Below are 22,388 nucleotides of genomic sequence, written 5' to 3'. Positions count from 1 at the left end.
CGCCTTATATATATTTTTGTTTGACTCACGCTAACTGCTTGTCGGCTAGTTGGCTCGTGTTCATTCCGGTCCTCTTCGGCTGGCTGGTTCCCTCTGGCTGGTTGGTTCCCTCTGGCTGGCTGGTTTCCTCTGGTTGGCTGGTTTCACATTGCCTGCTTTGCCCGATGGTCGCGCACACTTGTGTTACTGCTTTCACTGTTGTTTTCTGCACAATTGTGTTACTGCTTTCACTGTTGATTTTTGCACACTTGTGTTACTGCTTTCATTGTTGATTTCTGCACACTTGTCAGCACTCGCAGAGTTTGATAAAAAGGCACTAGTATCATTTTTTTGTTTCGCATGCTGTTGCACAGCTGCTGCGGTCACTTGTTTTGTGGTGAACACTTGTTCGCAACACTAGTTTGTTTTTTTTTTTTTAACTCGTGCTGTTGCACGGCTGCTGCGGTCACCTATTATGACAATACACACATTTCTTTTCTTTGCACAAATTCGTCCGCCGGTCTGCAACTTCGGTGCATGGACTCAGGCACTTCGGACGGGGGTGCACCTCCGTGTGTACACAAATTTAAAGTCTCTTCTCTCACTCTGCCGCTCACTTGTCACTTATGCTGTGTTCATGTTCATCTGCGGCCCGGTGTCACTTGGTCGCCATGTAATAAATCCCGCATGTAATAAACGCGGGAGGAAAAGTTCGGATAATTGAAAACGGTAACGTGGTTCTCCCGGCGTGCACCATGTATCACGTATATTCAACGACTGTTCATTTGTACAAACATCACTCTTAAATACTAGTTTACATTCATTCACTTAAACTCTACACAAACATTCCTTATTGCTATTACTGGGCGGAGCATCTCGCCTGAAGAGAAAAATGGAAAGAGATAGACTGAGGACAGACAAATGGTAAAAGATGTTGTGGGTTTTAGCCTTCCGCTTTGCTTGAGCAAGCGTGGCTTAAGTGGGTCATAAACATAACATCGGATACTTGCACATGTTGCTACAAGTCTCGTGTTTTATTTATATTTGAATGTTATTCCGTCGGTCGTAAAGCGGGTGACTAATACTTTATGACTTGTGGTTTAACGAGGGTTTGGGAAATTGGATAATTGAATTTCACTAAGTGTGAAATGAGATGAAACATGCGTGGGAAAGGATATTAGATTTAGGATAATGCTACAATGGTTTAGCTATGTAAATCTGAAACAAATGGTGTGCAAGCATGATTTTTACAATATTTGTAAGTATGAAAATGTCTGAATACGTACCAAATAATCATCTGGTGTTCGATTAAAAGTTGGCTCGAATGAGGAGCGCATTGACACAAATAGTAGATGTATTTTATAATCCTTTAAAACATGTGATTCCGTAAAAATATACTATAAAACTACTGTAAATCATGAAGAAGACAATTTCATTTATATGTTTTGAAACATTCGAATACCTTATTTGACACAGGAGCGCTGAATTAGAGCATTCAAAAAAGTGGGCAAATCATGATCATATTTTCGACTGAACAAACCAGTCAAAATCAAACAAAATCGTTTACCTTAGAGCGTCCCTACCGATTGGTTGCTATAAGCGTTGGCAATTCAACAACTTTAATCGTTGCTGTTTTGAATAGCAACCCATTTTCGTACGGTCGTTGCTATCATGGTTGGCATTTTACTACTTTCTTTTTCACACCAGTGGTTGTCAAACGAGGATATTTTTTTATTGTTATAATTATTTGCTCACTTATTTGCTCAGAAACTCACGCGTCGTAAAAAGAAAAGCAAAAATTATTATTTTATAAAACAACTTAATCACAACCAATGCAGAACGGAGAGAATCAAAACAAAATTTTGACTTTTGATGCAAATAGCAACCTTGCGATGAAGTAACTACTAGGTCGCCAAAATTATGAACCGGCAGCTACTTTGGGGGTGCGTAGTTATTTTATTCGCCCGAAGGGCGACTCCTGGTGTGCTTGCCAAGTTATGGTGAAGGGGTGCCTAATTGTGTTTAGCAGCCGAATTTAACAACTGGTGGGGATGCTCTTAGGAGTCGTGCACAAAGTACGTAACGCTAAAAAATCCGGATTTTAGATCTATGCACAACCGTATAAAGAATAGGGGATTCAGATCTAAGTAGGAGATCATGAACTTCCTTACGGAGTATTTCAGCAGCTTGGGAATTCATCATTTGCTAGGGGTATAAACCAGCTCAAGACTGGGTGAAGGTACGTTGCAGCAAATGATGGGAAATACGTGTCGTTCGAAAAGGTACAGGATGGTAGGAATGGGATAGTATAATCACTAGAGACAACGTATATGGCAGAACAACGTTTGCCGGCTCAGCTAGCTATAGATAATGATCGTTACAGATATTCTGTCTATATGGTGCAATTTATAGTATTTGATTTTTACCCACTGTGCATCTCCTCTATCAATTGAAATTTAATTTGAGATGCCAACTGTTTGTGCACCAAAACCTATGCATTTAGCAACACATCCATTAAAAATAGAACTGTCAGAATGTCGAAACCAGGGGTATGACTAAAACGTCAAATCCCTCATATTGCCAATGTATCCAATATTGCTGCGGTTTACTGACATTTTGGTTCTGACAATTACTGTTGTTTACAACACGGTCCGGTTATATAGTTAAATAGTGGCTAACTTTAAACTCCATGTTGAATCTGAACACCTCCATGTGAAACCGAAATATGAAAATCGCTTATGCAGTTAGAAATAAAGCAGCGCAATTTCCGCGATTTCAACGATTTCAATCCTCGCAAATGGTATGTTGATAAACAAACGACGCCATATTGATTTTGACTTTGGGTAGCCTATATTCAATTGATGTCTAACCCCTGGTCGAAACCAAATTTGTTTACCATTTGCGATAACGAGTGTCGACATCTATCAAAGTTTTGAGTTGAAGTGAGTCATAGTAACACTATCAGAATAGCAAGCCCAAAAGCTGTTTTAAATTGTTTAAATTATGAATAAAAAATATTATTTAGTGTTCTTAAAATAATTATAACACGTAGCTTCGATCCTCATTCAATAATTTAATTATGAATTTCCTCATATTTCTACTAGAATCTCATTATTATAATACAAAACCATTATCAAACGCAATTTTTGCTCAAAGTCGTGCTCAAGCTTGTAGGAAACGTTATACTTTATTGCATAAAATGCGTACTTGACACGGAAGAATTAATTTTCATTCATAATTTTTCTTTGAAAAGCATATTTATTCCACCTGAAAATCCATTATCACTTTTGCTTCACGCCCAGAGAACACGAAGCTCGATGCCATTATCCAAAACAATCTTTTTGTTGTATAGATTCTGTCGTCCAAGTTGAAAATCACATAACAAAATGCTACGAAAGGTCTGCATCAGTTCCGTAAACACGATATCTAGGAGGAGTTTTATATCAATCAATCATCCTCGTGTGAGTGGCGAATTTTTTCTGCCCAAAACTCAACTCTATAAAGATGAGCAATCGAGAAATCGCAACCGCGATGAAAATGACCGAGATAATCAAAGAAGAGACCATAAATTAATACCATTTCTTGCAGCAAGTTCCTTCCTGTCATGGTTTAGTAAAAAAGACGAGGAAGATACGCCGGAAAATGAACTCATCAGAACCATTAAGTTATCCATTCTCAACATCCAGAGAGAAGAATACAAAAAGGCAGAACAGTTGTTACATGTCGCCCTGAAAATGGCCCAAAACCTGCAGAGCAAAGACGGAATTACGTATATTTACGACATCATGGCAAATCTGGCGATGGAAGTGGGTGAATACGCCAAAGCGGAGAAACTGTTCACAAACGTCATGCAACGGTTATTTGCCGATGGCTTCGTGGAAGATCATATCAAAATACTGCATATTAGCTCGAAGATAGCGCACATAGCGCAACTTCAGGGTCACTTGGACAAAGCGATGCAGGGTTTCGAGTGGACGATAGCGAAGCTAGAGGACAGCCTGAGAAAAGTTGGCGAGGATAAGGAAATTCTGGAGCTTTGGGGTATCACAAAGAACTGGTATGCGCAAATGCTGATGGAAGCGAAAAGGTTCGCAGAGGCTCGCAACTGTTTCCGGCAAGCCTACGATGCATACACACAGATTCACGGCAACCTAACGGAAGAAGGACTGACGATATTAAACAATCTTAGCGTGGCGTGTTCGAATGTAGGTATCAGAATTTGAATTCAATTTTGAATTGCATTAATAGTTTCATTTTCCAGCTGGAAGATTACACATCAGCCGAATCCTATCTCAAGGAAGCGATTTCACTTGCTGCCCAGCTACCAGAGCTCACTGAAGCGGGAGTATTCCGAGCAAACTTGGGTTTGTTGTATCTCCAGCAGGGATTGCTGAAACAGGCGGCCGAGTTCTGTTCGTTCGCTTGGAAGTACGGCAAACAGCATAAACATGAAGAAACTGTGATACAAGCCAACTACTGTCTGGAACAGATAAAGGCAATGAAAAAGTAAATTAGCAATTCTAATTGATTGCTGATATTGTTAATAAGTATTGAATTACTCATTTGAAATTTTATTATAAAGAAAAATTTATTGATGGATATCATTTATGTTTTCATCTACCATACCAAGAGAAATGGTCCTTGTCGAATGAATTTTCTGACTTTCAAAAACAAATGCTGCAAGCTCGTAAAATAACTTGAAACTACTGAAAAATATAATGGGCCCTATTTTGTGTTTGAAGTCTATACAACCCTTATCACTATCACACCGAGCAAAAATTCGTATTTTGTAAATCAAGATGATCTTAGTTTTTGCTCGAACTTCATGTGTGGCAAATTGCACATATTTAAGCTTTTTTAAAGCGTTTCCCGAAGGAAAAATCAGGGACGCAAACCAAAACAAAATAATTCTCTGAAGATATGCAACAAGCAAATCAAACAACTCGAAAAATCATGACAATTGCTCCGTTAGCTTTTACTCAAAGCGCTTGTATAAAGGTATATATAGAGACACCTTGCTTTTACTCGGTCGATGCCCAACATGGTTTGACATATGCTACAGTTGCGCCAGATTTTTTTTCATCGTACACATAAACTACTCAAACATATAAAAAGCGTGCAAAATAACGGCATTTTGTTCATAAAATCTAACAAACTTATAGATTTTGTTGATTCAAAACCATTTCTGGTATTTTTTTTTCTCACAAAATTGAACACAAGAAAAAAACTTACTATAGAATCTTAACATTTACCATGTTTCAATTCAGAAACGTGAACGTTGCGTTGTTCCCTAACACAGACTTCAAAACCAAGAAGTCTGGGAAAATGGGCATTGCGAATACAGTAAGTTACATCTAATTCGATATGGCGTGGTACCACTCGGTGTCGCATTGGAGGCGATTTAGACTTGTAAAGGTGGGACCAGAATGCCGCGTTATGCGTCGCGTTGCGACAATTGTGCGTTGACACTTCATTTTAAATATGTGTGTTTCCATTTAATCGAACACAATAATGCGTTGCGTCATTAGCATCGTTGTACTAAACGCTAACATTTGTTCTAAACTGCTTGCGCCGAATTCGCGATGACAGTGGCATGGTGTCGACATCTGATGGCAACTTAAAATTAGAGCAATAATTTGATTCCCAAACTCGTTAGTGTAATCTCTATCAGAGTAGAAGATACGAAGCCGGTTTTTAAATTCTAAATTTTGAATGAAAAGTTTCACATCATGTTATTTGATTACTTGAAACACGTGTTTCTGACTTTCATTCAACCATATGGCTAAACAATTCCAACACTGCTTTTTGCATCATGATATAGAGTTTTATTCATTAACAATTTTCGTATGAGACTTTTGTACCACCTGCAAACAAAAATGTTTTTCATTTGAATAGAATACTAGTTTGATATGGAAAAGCTGATCTTCATCCATAATTTTAATTTTGAAAACGTGTTCATTCCGACTGAAAATCAGCTATTCTTTCACGCTTCCCTGAACTAGTAAACGAAGCTCAATGCCGCCAGCGCGGATATGTCAATGTGTTGTTTATAAAAACATTCAACTGATCCGTGAACTCAACAAGAACAAGATTTTCATACGAATTTTATTTTGTTTTTGTTTACATGAAAACTGGTGACGCGAATGCTAGATTGTGACTGCAAATCAACAGACTGCGTCGGGCGAATGTTTTAGTACAAAACGCAAGCAATGACAGCCGATGAGAAGCAACGCACAACGCGGCATTCTGTTTCCACCTTAAGTGGACATTCGCGATGACAGTGGCACAGTGTCGACGTCTGGTGGCAACTTTCAATGTGAGCCATAATTTAGGCCCCGATGTTTACAAACATGTCCAATTAGAGGCAAAAATGTCCAATTAAACGTGCCACATTACAGATATCGCCAATTTGCTAGATGTCGAATAATAATAAATGTAACTTACTGTACATGCAGGTTGGGGAACTTTGGTTCCACCGAAATGTGTTCCCTATTTTCCTGTCAACGATCGACCATGCATTTTGAAACGTTTAGTACAGGTGTAAGTAAAATTCTATATAGTAGCGGTTGTGTTAAAATGACTTCAAATATGAAACTATTTATTCCAATGCGTTTTCCCGCTAGAGAACGAATCGTCCGATTTAAGTTGTCTGTTTCATTGTGTTCATCTTCATTCAAGAAAAATTCATGGGTTGGGTCAATAGGTTGAATAAACATTATCAGAAAGTAAAAATTTTAATAGGAAATTACCTTTTCCTTTTTAAATACATTTTCTCCATGGTAAAATAACATGTTTTTTTTTGTTGTGAGAAAAAATGATCATTGTGTTCGATAATGATGAGGGTATTAAGGAAGTTTCTTTTTTGCGCACGTTCTTCTTCATTTACATACACAGCTGGTGGGTAGCATGAGCAAATTTTGACAGCACCGAATCAATACACTGAATTTTTCTTATTGATTTTCTTTTGAGTTAATAACTCAGATGTGAAAACTTGTTTGTGGTGTTTGATAGTTAATAGAAACCTTTTGACGTAGGATTACGTCTTTCGGGAACATATTGGGGTACAAATTGAAAAACGAATATCGATCGCATTGTGAAGAATGTCCAATTTCAAACGCGTATTGCTCAGTCATTTCATGACGGATTGATGAGATTTTTACATCAAAACATTGCGGCACTCTATAACAATTTTTCACCTTGAATAAAATAATATATATCATGTAATTAACTATCGAACAATTGAAAAATCTCAACCCCTATCCAAACGGTACTGATTGGTCGAAATTGACGTCATTTCTTTTTCGCCTGCTTCGCTTCTTTCGTTCCCCGATAAGTCAAATATTTGCATGTCGAGTGAGTGGGGGCGCCTATTTCTCACATACCAACTGATATAAAAGGACGGTAGCATTTTTGGATTTCTCTTAACTTAAAGATGTAGAACCCTAGGTTGATCACTTGATATGTAGTACTATTATAATGTAGTAGTATTATAATGTAAACCAAATTAAGAAATAAAAAGAATTTAAGTGAAAAAAAAAAAAAGTTGGATTTCTCATTCTCGTTCAACGCTCAGATCGGCAAACATTTGGGCTTCTAGTGTGCAGTGCTCTACAAATCATCCAAAACCATACGGTGCGGCAAAGGAGAGGAAGCCATTGGCAACCAACGATGGATGCGGTGCGGCAAAGGGAGCAAAGAAGAGGAAGCAGCGGAGAGCATCGAATTAAATCTAGTGTGCATTGCTGGTGCGCTCCTCTTCACATCAACAATTGGATGCGACAAAGGAGGCAGAGGAGCGAAGTGCATTGCATCGCATCGTATCACACCCGCTATCCGTCGTTTAGCTCGTCGTGGTTGTGCCAATCAAACTCTCGCAAATCGACGCACAGAAGCCGATAGCGCCAAAGTCAAGGAAAGCATCAGCGAATCCGTAAAAGCTACCGCTCCCAAAACTAAACTGCTACATCCGACTGAAACGCAGCAGATTCCGTACAACCCATTAAACCATTCCAGTCCTTCTCAGGACTATCAATTTGTTTTGAAACAAAAGAGTTTATTTTACTGTTTCCCACTTACCACAAAACCTATATAAAACCGATCAAAAATACTGTTTATTTTTACATTTTCTACTAACAACTAACATGGAACGTATCATGTCAAAAACATGCGTTTCATCAACCACCTTTTATTGGATTTGGCAAAAGAAGCGAAGGACATATGCATGCATGTATATAACGGAACGCTCCAGTCATACACAGCCCGTTAGGGACGAATGACCTTTGAGTTAAAGTCCCTTCAAAAACAAGAACGAACGATACACAGCCCGTATCAGACAAATGCATGAAGGAATTCTATAAAATAAAAATAATATTTTTGTGGTGCCTTTGCGCCAACTACACGGGCGTGTAGCACCATAGTAGCAAAAAATGTCGAAGTTCGTGACATCTGGTAGCAATATTTTTCTTCTTTTGAATTATAGAGACTTTAAACTTTACGTTCATTCGTCTCTAGCCCGGCTCATGTACTTACAATTATTGGTCAGTTATTATCTGATGGATTTACGAGATAATTGCATCAATCGATCTGAGCACTCCATAACAATCCATCACAATTGATAAAATAATATATCATATGAAACTAACTAGCAAACAATCAAAAAATTTTCAAACGGAAATACCTCGTTCTGATTGGTCGAAATTGAATATACGGAGAAATCGGCTCATCAAAGTAGAGCGAACTTTTGCTCCCACCGAAGTGTATTCCCTAACAGAGACATCAAAACCAAGCTGCCTGGGGGAAATCGGAATACATGAAAGCAGGGGGGCTTTTGTTTCCACCGACATGTATTCCCTAACAGAGAATTCAAATCCAAGGTGTCTGGGGGAAATCAGCATGTAAATACCTTCGTGGTCGATAGTTTAACTAACGACGCGCACAAATGGATAGTGCTTATTGTAACTAGCGTGGGCATCAGCATTGCATACTTGCTGGCGAATTAGTAGGGAGCGATGAATGAGTGTTTTTTTTATGTTCGTTCCAATAAGAATCTTTCGATGGATTAATTGAAGAATGATATTTCAATTAACTGAATAGAACATATGTGTGATAGAATATAAATAAACTTTAAATTTGGAACTTTTATGTTGGTTGCTTCGTGAAATTTCATATCAATGACCGATATTATTGTCCAATTGAAATTCGCATTGAGGCATGTAGCATCGTGTTCCGTTGGGTTTAAAGCGAAAATGCCATTTCCATTTCAAATATATTTTCTCTATAATAAAACAACACTTTTTTTCTGGTGAGAAAACTTGATAATTGTGTTCGATAATGATAATTATCTTATATTACATTGATGAGTTTTTTTCTTTATTTCATCCATACATAACACAGGAGCCATCTCGTCCAGGGCCACAGAGCGCGGCTTTCATCATATCTCATTCCACTTAGGCATCTCCTATCGTGATACGCACCATCAAATGACTAATCACCATCTTTCTATCATTATCACTCGGTTATGGACATTGGTGGAGTGAACCAAGAATACTTAACAACCAGACAAAACGGCCACCAAGAGATTAACAATGTAATTCTTCAAACATATCCAAAGTCACCATGTAACAGATAACCCAACGGAATCCTACGTCAACTATGCGGTCGTGTCTCGGACACAACCCTCCTGTGACTTTTTCATTGAAATATTGGTGAAAATATAATGCAATACAGCCGAAGTATGTGTGTCATGCTACGATGGGTTGTATGTCTGTCCATGGTATTAGAATTGTAATTTAAACTTTCTAATACAGTTTTTGTTCATTTTTCAGCCGAATAAGTGGACTGCCCAAATGATAGCGCGGTTAGTGATTCCCGAATTTTGAAATTAATCGTTCATCAGCTAATCGAATACTTTTCAGCAGTTTGTTAATCGATACGATTAATCGCCCCAAATAATCGATTAATCGATTAATAGTCACAATGACAGAAACAATTAGTTAGACTAATATTTCTCATTCGATAGAAAGTCATCTGGAATCAAAAAAGTGTTCATTCCGCCTGAAAATCAATTTTTCTCTTTTGCGCTCTCCTGAACTTGTAAACGAAGCTCAATTCGCGTTGACTGCACCGAGCTACATTAACGAGTTTAGGGGAGCATAAAAAATAATGATTTAATTTCAAGATAAAACTGCAACGGAAGAACCTTTTTTTTGGGTTTGGATCGATTAATCGACGTAAATTATTCGTTCGCTTCGATTATTGGTTGCGCAGTATTCGTTCGATTAATAATCGATTTCTTTAGGAAGTATTCGATTAATCGATTAATCGAACGATTATCGGGGATCACTGAGCGCGGTAGTAAGAATGCTTGGAAGCGCCAAATAACAGCTGGCAGCCAAACAAATACAGTATCCTTCCCTGAAGGGACACTTTCCACTGGCGCGTTTATGTTTGAAAAATGTAGTAGGTATGTTACGCAACATTTTTAGAAAATAAGATTTCTTTTTTTATTAGAAGCTGAAAGCCTCTAAGGGCTGGTTCGCCTCTTTATCGAGATTTCGTTCAAAACAATTACACGTTACTAAATTAAAACTAGTACGTTACTAATAAAACGATGGGCGTTACTAATGAAACAAGCACTAATATTATTAGTCGGATGTAAGATTATTATGCAACACGAAATATTAGCACATGTAGTTTCTAGACTTGGAACTTGTAGCTAATATTTATTATGAGGTTGATTATTCCACAGGGCTCAGGTCGATCTTTTGTACATGTTGGCAAAAGAGTGGCGACAAATTGTTCGTTAAACACATTCAAAAGTTCGATAAAACGATTGCAATGTGGCACTAATTGGTAACGATCGTTGAGACTATATTCGGCCCAATCCTGGCGACCAAAACGGCATTTGGGAACTCGTAACACTTGAAACTGCATATCTATAAAATTATGCAACCCTGTTTTATAGCACTACTTTGACAGCTTCTCTGCTTTCAAACATCTTTTTCGAGATTTTATTTCCCTTCCTTCACCCGCGACAGCAGTATTACTATCACAGTCTGGACCGGGAAGCAAGAAAGGAGAGATTAAAAATCTGTGCGCGTTGCTATCAGTGACGTGTAAATATTTCTTTCCTGCAGTTAACAAGTTGTTCATAATACAGCCAGGAAATGGATCAGGCGAGGAGTCGGGGGCGAAAGCCCGCAGCTGTAATAAAGCCACAGCAGGGAGAGTCGAAATCCTACAGGGTATATGTCGCACTCGCAATATTCCTGGTGATGCTCTGGATGTCATTCCCAACACCGTGTGGCGGACATGACCATCATCATGATGAAAGTCCGAGTTTTAAAGTGAATAAATAAAGGTGGTGATCGACAGGACGTCAAAATTACATAATTTCCATTTTTTTCTAGTACTCGAGACAGGCGAATGAAATGTACCAAGAGCAACATGATGAATATAGTCATAAGCAACACCATCATCACGATCACGATCACGATGGACATGGGCATCATCATGATCATGACCACAATGGGCATGGTCATCATCATCATAATCACGATCACAGCAAGCATGAACATCGACATGATTCCAGCAACGGAAAGGATGCGAAACCTCCTGCCGGTGAGTAAACAGCTGGTGCATTACTTTTCGCATAAGATTACAATTTGTTTATTCTTGCAGACATATTCTACATCTGGGTTCACTCGCTGGGCTCAACATTACTCATCAGTGCCGCACCTTTCTTTATCCTTTTCGCTATCCCACTGGAGAACACAGAAGAGATGCAACCCCGACTTAAGACCTTGCTAGCTTTCGCGTCCGGTGGCCTGTTGGGTGACGCTTTTCTGCATTTGATACCACACGCCATCCAACCGCACATTCACGGGGAACACGGCCACTCTCATGGACACCATCACCATGAGGAAGGTGATGAGGGGCACTCACACGATATGCGTGTCGGTCTCTGGGTTTTGGCCGGTATTATAGTGTTTCTGGCAGTGGAGAAAGGTGTGCGTCTGATCAAAAAAGACGTCGGCGAGGGTCACGGTCACAGCCATGGAGGAAGTGCCAAGAAAGAGAAGGTATAAAAGCAAAACCACCGATTGCTGATCATAAATTAATTATTGTTATATTTGAAGATCTCCCCTCCAACATCCCCATCAAAAAAGAAGAAACCAAAAGCGGATGACGGTGGCGACAAGAAACAGGAAGCGGAGAGCGCTAAGGCAAAAGGAAAAGCGGTCAAGAAGAAGGAAACCAAGAAAGAACAAATTAAAATTGCGGGCTATCTTAATCTGGCCGCGGATTTCACTCACAATTTCACCGATGGTCTAGCCATCGGTGCATCCTACTTGGCAGGCAACAGCATCGGTATTGTGACGACAATTACCATCCTGTTGCACGAAGTGCCACACGAGATCGGAGATTTTGCCATTTTGGTGAAATCGGGATGCTCGAAAAAGAAAGCCATGTTGCTCCAACTAACCACGGCAGTAGGGGCACTGACTGGAACTGTTCTCGCTCTGCTTGGTAGCGGCAGCGATGCAGCCGAGTCGTGGGTGCTTCCGTTCACCGCAGGTGGATTCATCTACATCGCAACGGTATCTGTGATTCCCGAGTTACTCGAAGGATCCACCAAGCTGTGGCAGTCGCTGAAGGAAATCACCGCACTGCTGGCCGGCGTCGGTATGATGGTAATTATCGCTAGGTTCGAGTAGTTTAGCCAGTATTCCCCTTCTTCTCTTTATTCACTCCATTCGTTGCGATGCGTGATTCCATCTAAAAATGTAAACGAGAGAACCTCGCTTTTTCGTGTTTGAGGAAAGTGTTTCCATTTGATTTGAGTGCTTTAGAATTGTAATTTTATTTGATCCTTTAAGTCTAGCGCAAAAATCGGCAGTTATAAATGGGAACAAAATGTATTTCATTTGAAAGGCTTTAATAGAAGCTAGATTATAGCATTACATGTAAAAAAAAATTACAGTTTTGTAATAAAAGCAATAATTTATCCCACCCGCGATTCATTCACATTATTCAATTTTCTTTCTTCGATTCGATGACAGCGCTGATCTACGGTTGAATGTATGTTCCGAAGCTCTCTTCAAACACGAGAAGCGGATTCCTCCGCATACTTTGTTATCTATCACGTAGAGTAAACACAAACCATGTGAAGATAGGCGAACCCAAACAGATCATAAATGTGTTATCTTTAACATGACACATGCGATGGAAAGTGACACGGTTCGATCACTTTTGAATCGATACGTTTGAAAACGCTTCCCTTCCTATCACTTACAATTGGCTATCTGATTCGGAGATATTGGAGTAAAACTCGTTCAACATTGTGTATTTTGAAATTATACTCACTTTTTACACTAAGAAGCGTTAGAAAAATAATGGAATATAATTAACTTTCATTTGACTATAGGGAGCATGCATTAAAACACTAGAGGAACAGTACGCATTGTGATGCGCGTCATGTATTACTACAACATCGATTTTTTCTTTACGTTCGATCTACTCCTCGGCGGGTAGAATGCATTTTACTGAAATGTAATTTATCAATTAAATAAATTGTCTATTCGTTTATCGTTAGCTATGGGCGATGGTTGTTTTAACACATGGCTCCACATCATTCCACCGCTAGCTTCTTTCATAAATTAAGCTTATGGCGCGAGAGATGACTTAATAAATATAAATATATTTACACATTGCATGATGTCTGATTGTTCTTCGAACTCCGTACAACTGATTCTGGTATCCGGATATTATAGTGGAGGCTGTCCACGAGGTTATCATAGTTACATACAATTGCTGATGACTTAAGCGACATGAAAGAATCCTGACGATTGCTTAAAGAGTGTCCTACATCATATTGCATCACGGAAAAAACGCTGTATGAAGTAACCTAGTTAACCGATCCTTTCAGACTTTCAGACAATAAAATATGAACCATTTCCAAAATTCATAAAAAGTCGATGTTCCACAGAGATAGTCAAAAATAGTTTTACCATCTTGAACCCATTTTTTAAACTTTCTACATGACTTCTATTTTATATGAAAAAATTAAAAAAATAGAAAACATTTTTTTTTCTCAGTCATTTTTTTTTTCAGGTTTGGACATCTATACTCTATAACTCTTTCTAAGGGTGGGTTATGTTATGTCATTTGTCGATTTCATTTGGAATTGCTCAGGCGCTTATGTAAACACTGAACATAGCATTCTTATAGACGGCATTTATCACTTTCATGGTAGTAGCTAGGCTTGGAAAACCCATTTTTTTTTTTTATCCAAAATATATATTTTTATTAAAGCTCATATGGCGTCAGCCTAACGGGGCCGGGAGTTCAATATTTCGACAATGTTTGCTTACAACTATGTTAGTAATATGTAACCGATTACTCGCGGTTGGCTCGAGGTTAGTATTACAAGTGTTCTCATAATTGGTATGTTGCAGTCTTCGATGCTCTGTACGTGTGCCCGACATGGGATACCTCCTATTGGGATGCAGCTGACCATTAATCAGCAACGCCCCCCTAGTCTGTACCCCATATCTAGCGTGGTGCGTCTTTCTCGACTCGAGGAATCCAGGATAGAATGGTCACTAGCCGGCGCAATCATCAGCTCGTGTAGAGTTGTCATAAGCGGTACAACCTTTGGCTCTTGTTGAATGATCAGTGGACTGCACAACCTTTGGCCCGTGTATCTGTAAAGAGTGTGTGTATGTATTGCCGCGACTAAAGGGTGTGTCACATCAAATTGCATCACGGAAAAAACGCTGTAGAAATTTAATTTTTAGGAATTATATCTTCAGCTTCCGCTTATAATCAGATAAGAGTGTATAGATCACGTTGGCCATGCTTCACTGTCAATTTCTCGTAAATTTGGAAAAATGTCGTCGAACGAAAAAGAGCGTCGTGAATTAATCCTGTGCACTCATTTCGAGAATCCGGAGTTGTCACATCGGGACATCGGAAAGATGCTGGGAATCGTCCAATCCACGGTCAGCAGAGTACTAAAACGATACTTCGAGAACCTAACCATCGACCGGAAGGTGAAGAACGGCAACAATGGATGCTCCGTCAGTGAAAAAGATCACAAGCGCGTAGTTAAGCTGTTTAGACGTGATCCGAGAAGTTCGATCCGGGATGTCGCCAATAAGCTGAATTTGTCAAGTTCATTCGTCCAGCGGACCAAGCAGCGGGAGGGCCTGCGTACATACAAGGTTCAGAAGGCTCCTAACCGCGACGAAAGGCAAAACATGGTGGGGAAGACGCGAGCCCGGAAGCTGTACACCGAAATGCTGACGAAGTCGCATTGCCTGGTAATGGACGACGAAACCTACGTCAAAGCGGACTTTCGTCAGCTGCCGGGCCTGTTGTTCTTCTCCGCAAAGGACAAATTCAGCGTTCCGGAGGAGATTCGCAAGCAGAAACTATCCAAGTTTGCCAAAAAGTACATGGTGTGGCAGGCGATCTGCTCTTGCGGAAAGCGGAGAGCCCCTTCGTGATGACCGGCACGGTAAACGGGCAGGTTTACCTTAAGGAGTGCCTACAGAAGCGTTTACTACCACTATTGAAGCAGCACAAGGGCCCGACCATCTTCTGGCCGGATCTCGCTTCGTGCCACTATTCAAAGGACGTGTTGGAGTGGTACGAAGCCAACGGGGTCACTTTCGTGCCAAAGGAAATGAACCCGCCCAACGCGCTGGAGCTTCGCCCAATAGAGAAATATTGGGCGATTATGAAGCAGGCCCTCCGGAAGAACCCAAAAGTTGTCCAATCGGAGGCGGACTTCAAGAGAAAATGGATTTCTGTTCAAAAAAAATTACAACCTGACGTTGTACAGAACCTTATGGACGGGGTAAAGAGGAAGGTGCGAGCATACGGGCTTGGGCTCGAAGTATGAATAAAAAGAAAATGCCAAAAGTTGTTTAATAGTTTTTATTTTACTGTCTAAAATTTTCAAAAGGATCGGTCTACTGAGCGAATTTCTACAGCGTTTTTTCCGTGATGCAATTTGATGTGACACACCCTTTAAGTAAAAGTTTATCGTTTGGATAGGAGGGATATGAAACGGGGACACAACGAAGGAAACATCATTAAACGTTGACATCGGCGTTTCTGAGGAACAGGTATAGATGAAGCAGAAGATCAGGATCACAGCTACCTAAGATATCCCGGACGGGGATCTCCGATTGTTTGCCTTGTGCTCTCAGTGCTCTAGAGAGCTGAGAGCGAGCAGCATGGAACCGGATACACGACCAGACAATATGCTCGATGTCGTGGTAGCCATCGCCACAATCACAAAGATTGTTTGCTGCGAGCCCAATGCGATAGAGATGCGCGTTTAGGTTGTAGTGATTGGACATAAGCCGAGATATCACGCGAATGAAATCACGACCTACATTCAATCCCTTGAACCATGCACTCGTCGAGACCTTAGGGATAATCGTGTGTAACCAACGACCGAACTCATCAACACTCCACATGCGCTGCCAACTTACGAGCGTATACTGACGAGGAATGTGGAAAAATTCATTATAAAAAATTTGCCTTTCAAAAAGTGTGCCTTCTAAAGCGCCCACCTTAGCTAGCGAGTCCGCTTTCTCATTCCCCGGAATCGAGCAATGAGAGGGAACCCATGCTAAGGTAATCTTGAATAATTTTTCGACCAAAACACTCAATAGTTGTCTTATTCTTGTTAGGAAATAAGATGAGCTTGTTAGGAAATAGATGAGCATAAAACCCATGTTGACGTTAGAAGGTGGTCACATGAAGGCCGCTACGTTACATGCTTGTTTTAATCGAAGCACAGATTACTCGTTGTGCCAAATAACCAATCAGAAGACGTGAGATCTTCGTTTAGATAATACTTGATAGTTTGCTGGTAGTTTCAAATAGTTTGTTTCAACTTTTTTTATTGTATCTATCCAGAAATAGTTAGGCTTTTTTTATTTACTTGGCTTAATGTCTTTACAACATGATTCACAATGTTTCTCCAATCAACTCGGTTCGTAGCTATTTCTTTCCAACTCCGCGGGCATGTGCTAACCATGCCCTGTTTCACTTGGTCTAACCACCTTGCTCGTTGCGCTCCTCGCCATCTCGTGCCAGCTGTACTCGCGATGAACACCATTTTTACAGGATAGTTGTCCGACATTTTTGCAACATGTCCTGCCCAGCGTATTCTTCCAGCTTTGTTCACCTTCTCGATACTGGGTTCGCCGATGAGTTGCGTGAGCTCGTGGTTCATTCTTCGCCTCCATACGTCATCCTTCTGCACACCGCCAAAGATGGTTCTTAACACACGTCGTTCAAAGACTCCGAGTGCTCGCAGGTCCTCTTCGAGTAGAGATGGGCAAAACAGTTCACTTTGATGAACGGTTCACTCATTAACCGTTCATCTAAGTGAATCAGTTCTTTTGAACCGTTCTTTCGCTCTTTCGTTCAGCGGTATTAAGAACAACATAGAATGTTAGCTGGAACCCAACATCAATAGACAGCTATGAATTGATATCGTTGGATAGGCTAGTGTACGTATGGGATTTATATTTTTGATATTCAGTGGGGAAAGATATGCTACTTCTTCTTTAAAAGTCGCAAACTGTATATGAAAATATGTTTATCGGTCGACAAAAGTTTATGTAATAATTTGATGTGCACAAAATATGTGCAATTTTTCATATTCTCTTTTTGGACAACACACAGGTTCCATGTAAGATCATATTTCATAATGTTCATTCAGGGGAAAAAATCAGCAGCGATTTTCACTAACAATCAATCATACAAACAATCACGATAACACGTACACGCAATAAGCCAAACAATGAATTGAAAGCAACGAAAAAATTTTGCTATGAGATTTTATGTTTACCTAATCCATGAATCGCCCCAGCTTCCCCTAGATTTTTTTTTTCTGATAATCAGGAAATATATGAATGTTACGCGGAGTTGAAAGAAAACATGAAATTGAAAATATATAGTTTTGCTTTTAAAACTACGAAAATCTAATTTAATTTTTAACACAAAATTGAGTATACATTAATAAAATAAACCCTGCGTTAGATGCATTTTGCTCATCATGACAATATCGTTTTATTTTCCTTATAAGCGTTCTCGTTATATGCATCCATTCCGTCCAGCGCAAATCAGTTCAGCTGCACTAGTTCGTTCGCAAACAGTTCGCACGCAAACACTTCGTTCTCGAACAGTTCGTTCCCAAACAGTTCACTCTCAATCAGTTCTTTCCCATACAGTTCACTCGCAAACAGTTCGTTCCCAAACAGTTCACTCTCAATCAGTTCTTTCCCATACAGTTTACTCGCAAACAGTTCGTTCTGAGCAAGTTCGTTCACAAGCAGTTCACTCTCCATCAGTTCACTCTCAAACAGTTCACTCACAAACCGTTCTTTCGGAATCAGTTCGTTCACAAACCGTTCGCTCGCAATCAGTTCGTGGGGAGAACTACCGTTCTTTGAAAAAGAACGACCGTTCGTTCACTCTTTTCAGCGAACTAGTTCGTTCGTACCGTTCGTGAACGGTTTGCCCATCTCTATCTTCGAGTATTGTCCACGTTTTGTGCCCGTAGAGGACAACCGGTCTTATGAGTGTTTTGTACGGGAACATTTCGCCCGATTGCTAAGTTTAAGGTCACTACACTACTAGCTAATCGGGTCCTGATTTTCGGGCGAGAGGTGAGGGAGGGAGATGAATGAAATGAGCGCCATTGTGGCAGCCATTTGTGGCTAGCTTCCACCTTCACCTTAATCAGTCTTGTAAGCTTCCCGGGGAAGCCGTTTTCGTCCATGGTTCTCTCTTTTTGTGTTATTGTATCATTTGCGGTATTAAAGTCGATGAATAGATGGTGCGTTGGAGCTCTGTACTCACGGCATTTCTGGAGGATCTGCCGCAAGATGAAGGTTTTGTTAGTAGTAGACCGACCTTCGATGAAGCCGGCTTGATAATCTCCCACGAATCTGTTTGTAAGTAGCGATAGACCACGGAACATAATTTGAGAAAACACTTTGTAGGCGGTATTCAGCACCTATCGTTGGAGTGGTACATTTTCATTATTTACTGCACCAACATAATCACTTCCATCGTTATCTTAGTCCTCTGCCTGTACGCCATTCAAGTGTTCATCAAATTGCTTACTTCACGTTTCTGTCACTTTACGTTCGTTCGTCAGGATACTCCCATCCTTATTGCGAAACATTTCTACTCGGGGAACGAACCCTTTTCGGGGTATATTGAGTTTCCGGTAGAACTTTCGCGTCACATGAGAACGGTGCAGCTGTTCGAGTTCTAAACACTCCTACGCTTCCTGGCGGCGTTTCTTTTCCCTGAAGAGATGGGTTTGCTGTCTCCGTTTCTGTCTATGTCGTTCCACGTTTTGACGGGGAGCTTGACGCAGCACTAGCTCTCGCGCACGCTTCTCATGTAACCACTCGTACCGTCGTATTTGTTCCACGTGGTTGATCGTCGTATGTGAAAATATTAGTCAAACGTTGATTTTAATACTAAACATCAAAGAAAATTTCAACTGCATTTCCTTTGGTTTTGACGTCTATTTGTACAAGTATGTGAGTATAAATACAATACTTTTATTTCAGCACTATGGAATCACAAATCACGTCACATTTGCGGTACATTTGTTCATTTTCCGTAGTCCTTAGAATGGGTATGTGAGTACCATCAATACCGGGTATCTTGAATTTGTCGAAGAAATAGTGCTTTGTTTCCAGAAGTGACATCATTTCATTGAACACTGATGAAACTGTTGGTTGAGCCACACCAAGTGAAAATTTTTCTCCTTCATTACATTAATTTGGTACGACCAAAAGCCAGAAGATTCAAAACGGCCGCTAAATTCAAAGCTGCAGGAGTAGCAGTGCTTCTGGAAGTTGTTTGGAACACGGTTGTATCCGAAATATTTTTAAATACTTCTCAACTATGTCTGATATACTGCCGAAACTTTATATCGGAAACGTATACAAGACAAACTCACTCATTTTCCCTTAGCGAAAGAGAGTCACTTTTATCCCTCAACTCTCGCCTCTGTGGAATAAGCGAACTCTCTTCACCACTATCGCTATTGTCAAAAATCATTTCGCGATCTTTTCTTTTTAATCACAATTCCTATATAATATCAAATTGGAATTGTTTTTCGGCATTGATATTTGCAATAGTCGTGAAGTTTGCTTTGTTTACAAACCCAAAAATTTGACATTTCTTTTCGAGACAAATTTTGCTCAAAATAATAACTCGAAAAAGATACATAATGCTAAAATAAATTCGATTCGAGTTTGAATTATCTCGAAACGAGTTACTCGTTTCGAAATGCGCAATGTCACCCCTGTTTGCTTCAATCGTGTAAGATTGTACCAAGACGGGTCTATGGTACTAGGTGAGGCCGTTTCGTCACTAAGTTGGTTAGGGGAGCGGTATATGAAAACAGCACGGAAGAAAGTAGAAGGGGAATTATTTGCTTGTAGCGTGAAAGAGACAGACTGATCACGAGCGAGCTTCGGCAATAGCGTATTGTGTTTTGTTTACAAACAAAACACAGTAGACTTCCAAGATGGCTGAAGAGTGGTTTTAGCAAGTTGGCCCACCTTAGTATATACTTCTAGGCGCCTTGGATTGTACCATCGCGGGCATCGGTACCGATTGTTGTTCACAACGGAAAGATTTTGGCGCATCTGTACCATTACTAGGTAGTGGTCCGTTATGTCCGAGAACTGCCGATCGTCTATCAGAACATGATCGATCTGAGATTATGTTTGATTTGATGACCTCCAGGTGTATTGGTGGTTAGAAGTGTTAGAAGTGTTTTAAGTATTGCATACAGCCATATTCTTAGAGATGGTGAAATCGATGAGTCTTAGGCCGTTTTCATTGGTTACACTGGTGTGCGCTGTGCATACCAATTACAAATATGAGCTCCTCCTCTTCACCGATCTGAACATTGAAATCTCCGATGATGATCTTGACTTATTTATTTATTTATCTGACAGAATTTTATGAACAGTCTTTGCAGTGATATACTTGCGTCGCTGCTCGAAAGGAGCTATGCCAACTAGCTTGCAAAGTTCCTCATAAGGTGGTAATGCATCATAATTTCTCCAAGGCAACAAACGGCAAATTTTAAGAATGTGGCATTTTTGAATCCGTTCGAGACGAAGTATCCAGTAGTCATAATGCGGATTCCAAACAACACAGATAGACTCAAGAATGGAACGTACTTAAAAGCAATAGAGAGTTCGTAGAGTGTCAAGATCACAGAATTGTCTGCCAATCCGAAAGATAGTTCCAACTGACGATACGCTTCGTTGATGATATAGATGTAGTTTGTCTAAACGGCACTGGTCTATCCAGAAGAACACCGAGATGTAAAGCTTATAGCAGTGCATTACAGAATACTGATAGTCATGTGTTTCAAGCTGCATTACTCCGCGAATAAGTCAATCAAGTTTTGTAGCTGCAGACAGTCTGAGGCGGTCTCAGACAGAGTAAGAGGCGCAAACGGGAGAGGATCGGACCGTCGTCGGGTGTAGACATATTTTTTTCCTTGGCTCGCGTCAGCTGGTATGCAATTCGAAAATCGGGTAAAAAAGTGATCTTTCCAGAATGAAAAAAAAACATTGGGCCTGATCGCGATCGTCACTTTACGGTGAAAATGAAAAGAATTGTATGCGATTTGTATGCATTTCATTCCGTTTTCACCGTGAAGTAATGTTCGTGATCAGACCCATTGTGTGTTTTTTGCAAGTGACGTTCATATTTCTGAAGGAAAAGTTGTACGCGTTTATTCACGATTTATTATAATACCGACGGGATTTTGTTTTCGCGTGTTTTTTCTTTCATTTTAATACGAAGTGTGTGTGAGTGTGTTTATGTGCCGCAGTGAATGTATCACCGAGGGAGAATCTGCAGGCATTATGCGATGGCCACATCGCGGGCTAAGTTTTTTTTCTTTGCATTCTCTTAAACAGTATTTCATAGGAAAGTTTGGAAGCGATTTGAGGTGCAAGTCTCTTTGATTCTCGCGAACTCTCTGTTATTAAAGATCACACGCTGTTATATGCGGTGACGTTCCTCATTGTGTGTATGTATAGAGAGGGTGTTTGTTTTGTTGAGCTAAGCGAAGCTGTTTTTCTCAAGTTCGCTCTGCTCTTCTCCAGCAAGGTTCTCTTCTCTCTCACACATACATCATACTGGTTTCATTTGATGTATGTGTGAGATTGGGTGTCGTTCATGGTCAGGCCCAGGGTTTAATTATGTTAGAGATTTTAAATTTCATAATTTGAGTCAGAAGACTCTAATTTCAGTTTTCATTTGGAGTGAGTTAGTTAGTTGAAAGCATTTATATATTTATATCAGTTTTTTTGTTCCTGGTTTTTCAATTC

At 40.0% G+C, this 22,388-nt stretch overlaps 2 protein-coding genes across 3 annotated transcripts; both read left to right on the top strand.

Annotated features, from left to right (window-relative positions):
- The first annotated feature begins 3,134 nt into the window (after positions 1-3,134).
- LOC129774644 (tetratricopeptide repeat protein 19 homolog, mitochondrial) lies at positions 3,135-4,578 on the top strand. Its single transcript, XM_055778461.1, has 2 exons — positions 3,135-4,184; positions 4,241-4,578. Exons 1-2 carry the CDS (start codon positions 3,366-3,368, stop codon positions 4,487-4,489), a joined length of 1,068 nt encoding a protein of 355 aa, XP_055634436.1. The 5' UTR covers positions 3,135-3,365; the 3' UTR covers positions 4,490-4,578.
- Positions 4,579-10,987: 6,409 nt separating this feature from the next.
- LOC129774642 (protein catecholamines up) lies at positions 10,988-13,688 on the top strand. 2 transcript variants are annotated; one of them, XM_055778458.1, is made up of 5 exons: positions 10,988-11,324; positions 11,388-11,598; positions 11,659-12,059; positions 12,117-12,671; positions 13,406-13,688. In XM_055778458.1, the coding sequence occupies exons 1-5, from the start codon at positions 11,145-11,147 to the stop codon at positions 13,445-13,447; spliced, it is 1,389 nt and encodes a 462-aa protein (XP_055634433.1). In that variant the 5' UTR covers positions 10,988-11,144; the 3' UTR covers positions 13,448-13,688. The 2 variants fall into 2 exon arrangements, with proteins under 2 accessions (XP_055634433.1, XP_055634434.1); XM_055778459.1 differs by having other exon boundaries at positions 10,989-11,324; positions 12,117-13,688.
- Positions 13,689-22,388: the final 8,700 nt, after the last annotated feature.

This window comes from Toxorhynchites rutilus, chromosome 3 (assembly GCF_029784135.1).
Source record: "Toxorhynchites rutilus septentrionalis strain SRP chromosome 3, ASM2978413v1, whole genome shotgun sequence".
Taxonomy (NCBI): domain Eukaryota; kingdom Metazoa; phylum Arthropoda; class Insecta; order Diptera; family Culicidae; genus Toxorhynchites; species Toxorhynchites rutilus.
This window is presented reverse-complemented; position numbering and strand designations above follow the sequence as displayed.

Bases quoted from the DNA above. Each gene is read 5' to 3' on its own strand.
- LOC129774644 (XM_055778461.1), top strand. From the start codon at position 3,366: ATGCTACGAAAGGTCTGCATCAGTTCCGTAAACACGATATCTAGGAGG. The intron at 4,185-4,240 runs GTAGGTATCAGA...TTCATTTTCCAG, and splicing joins TTAGCGTGGCGTGTTCGAAT to CTGGAAGATTACACATCAGC.
- LOC129774642 (XM_055778458.1), top strand. From the start codon at position 11,145: ATGGATCAGGCGAGGAGTCGGGGGCGAAAGCCCGCAGCTGTAATAAAG. The intron at 11,325-11,387 runs GTGAATAAATAA...ATTTTTTTCTAG, and splicing joins ATGAAAGTCCGAGTTTTAAA to TACTCGAGACAGGCGAATGA. The intron at 12,672-13,405 runs GTAATTATCGCT...ATTTGACTATAG, and splicing joins TGGCCGGCGTCGGTATGATG to GGAGCATGCATTAAAACACT.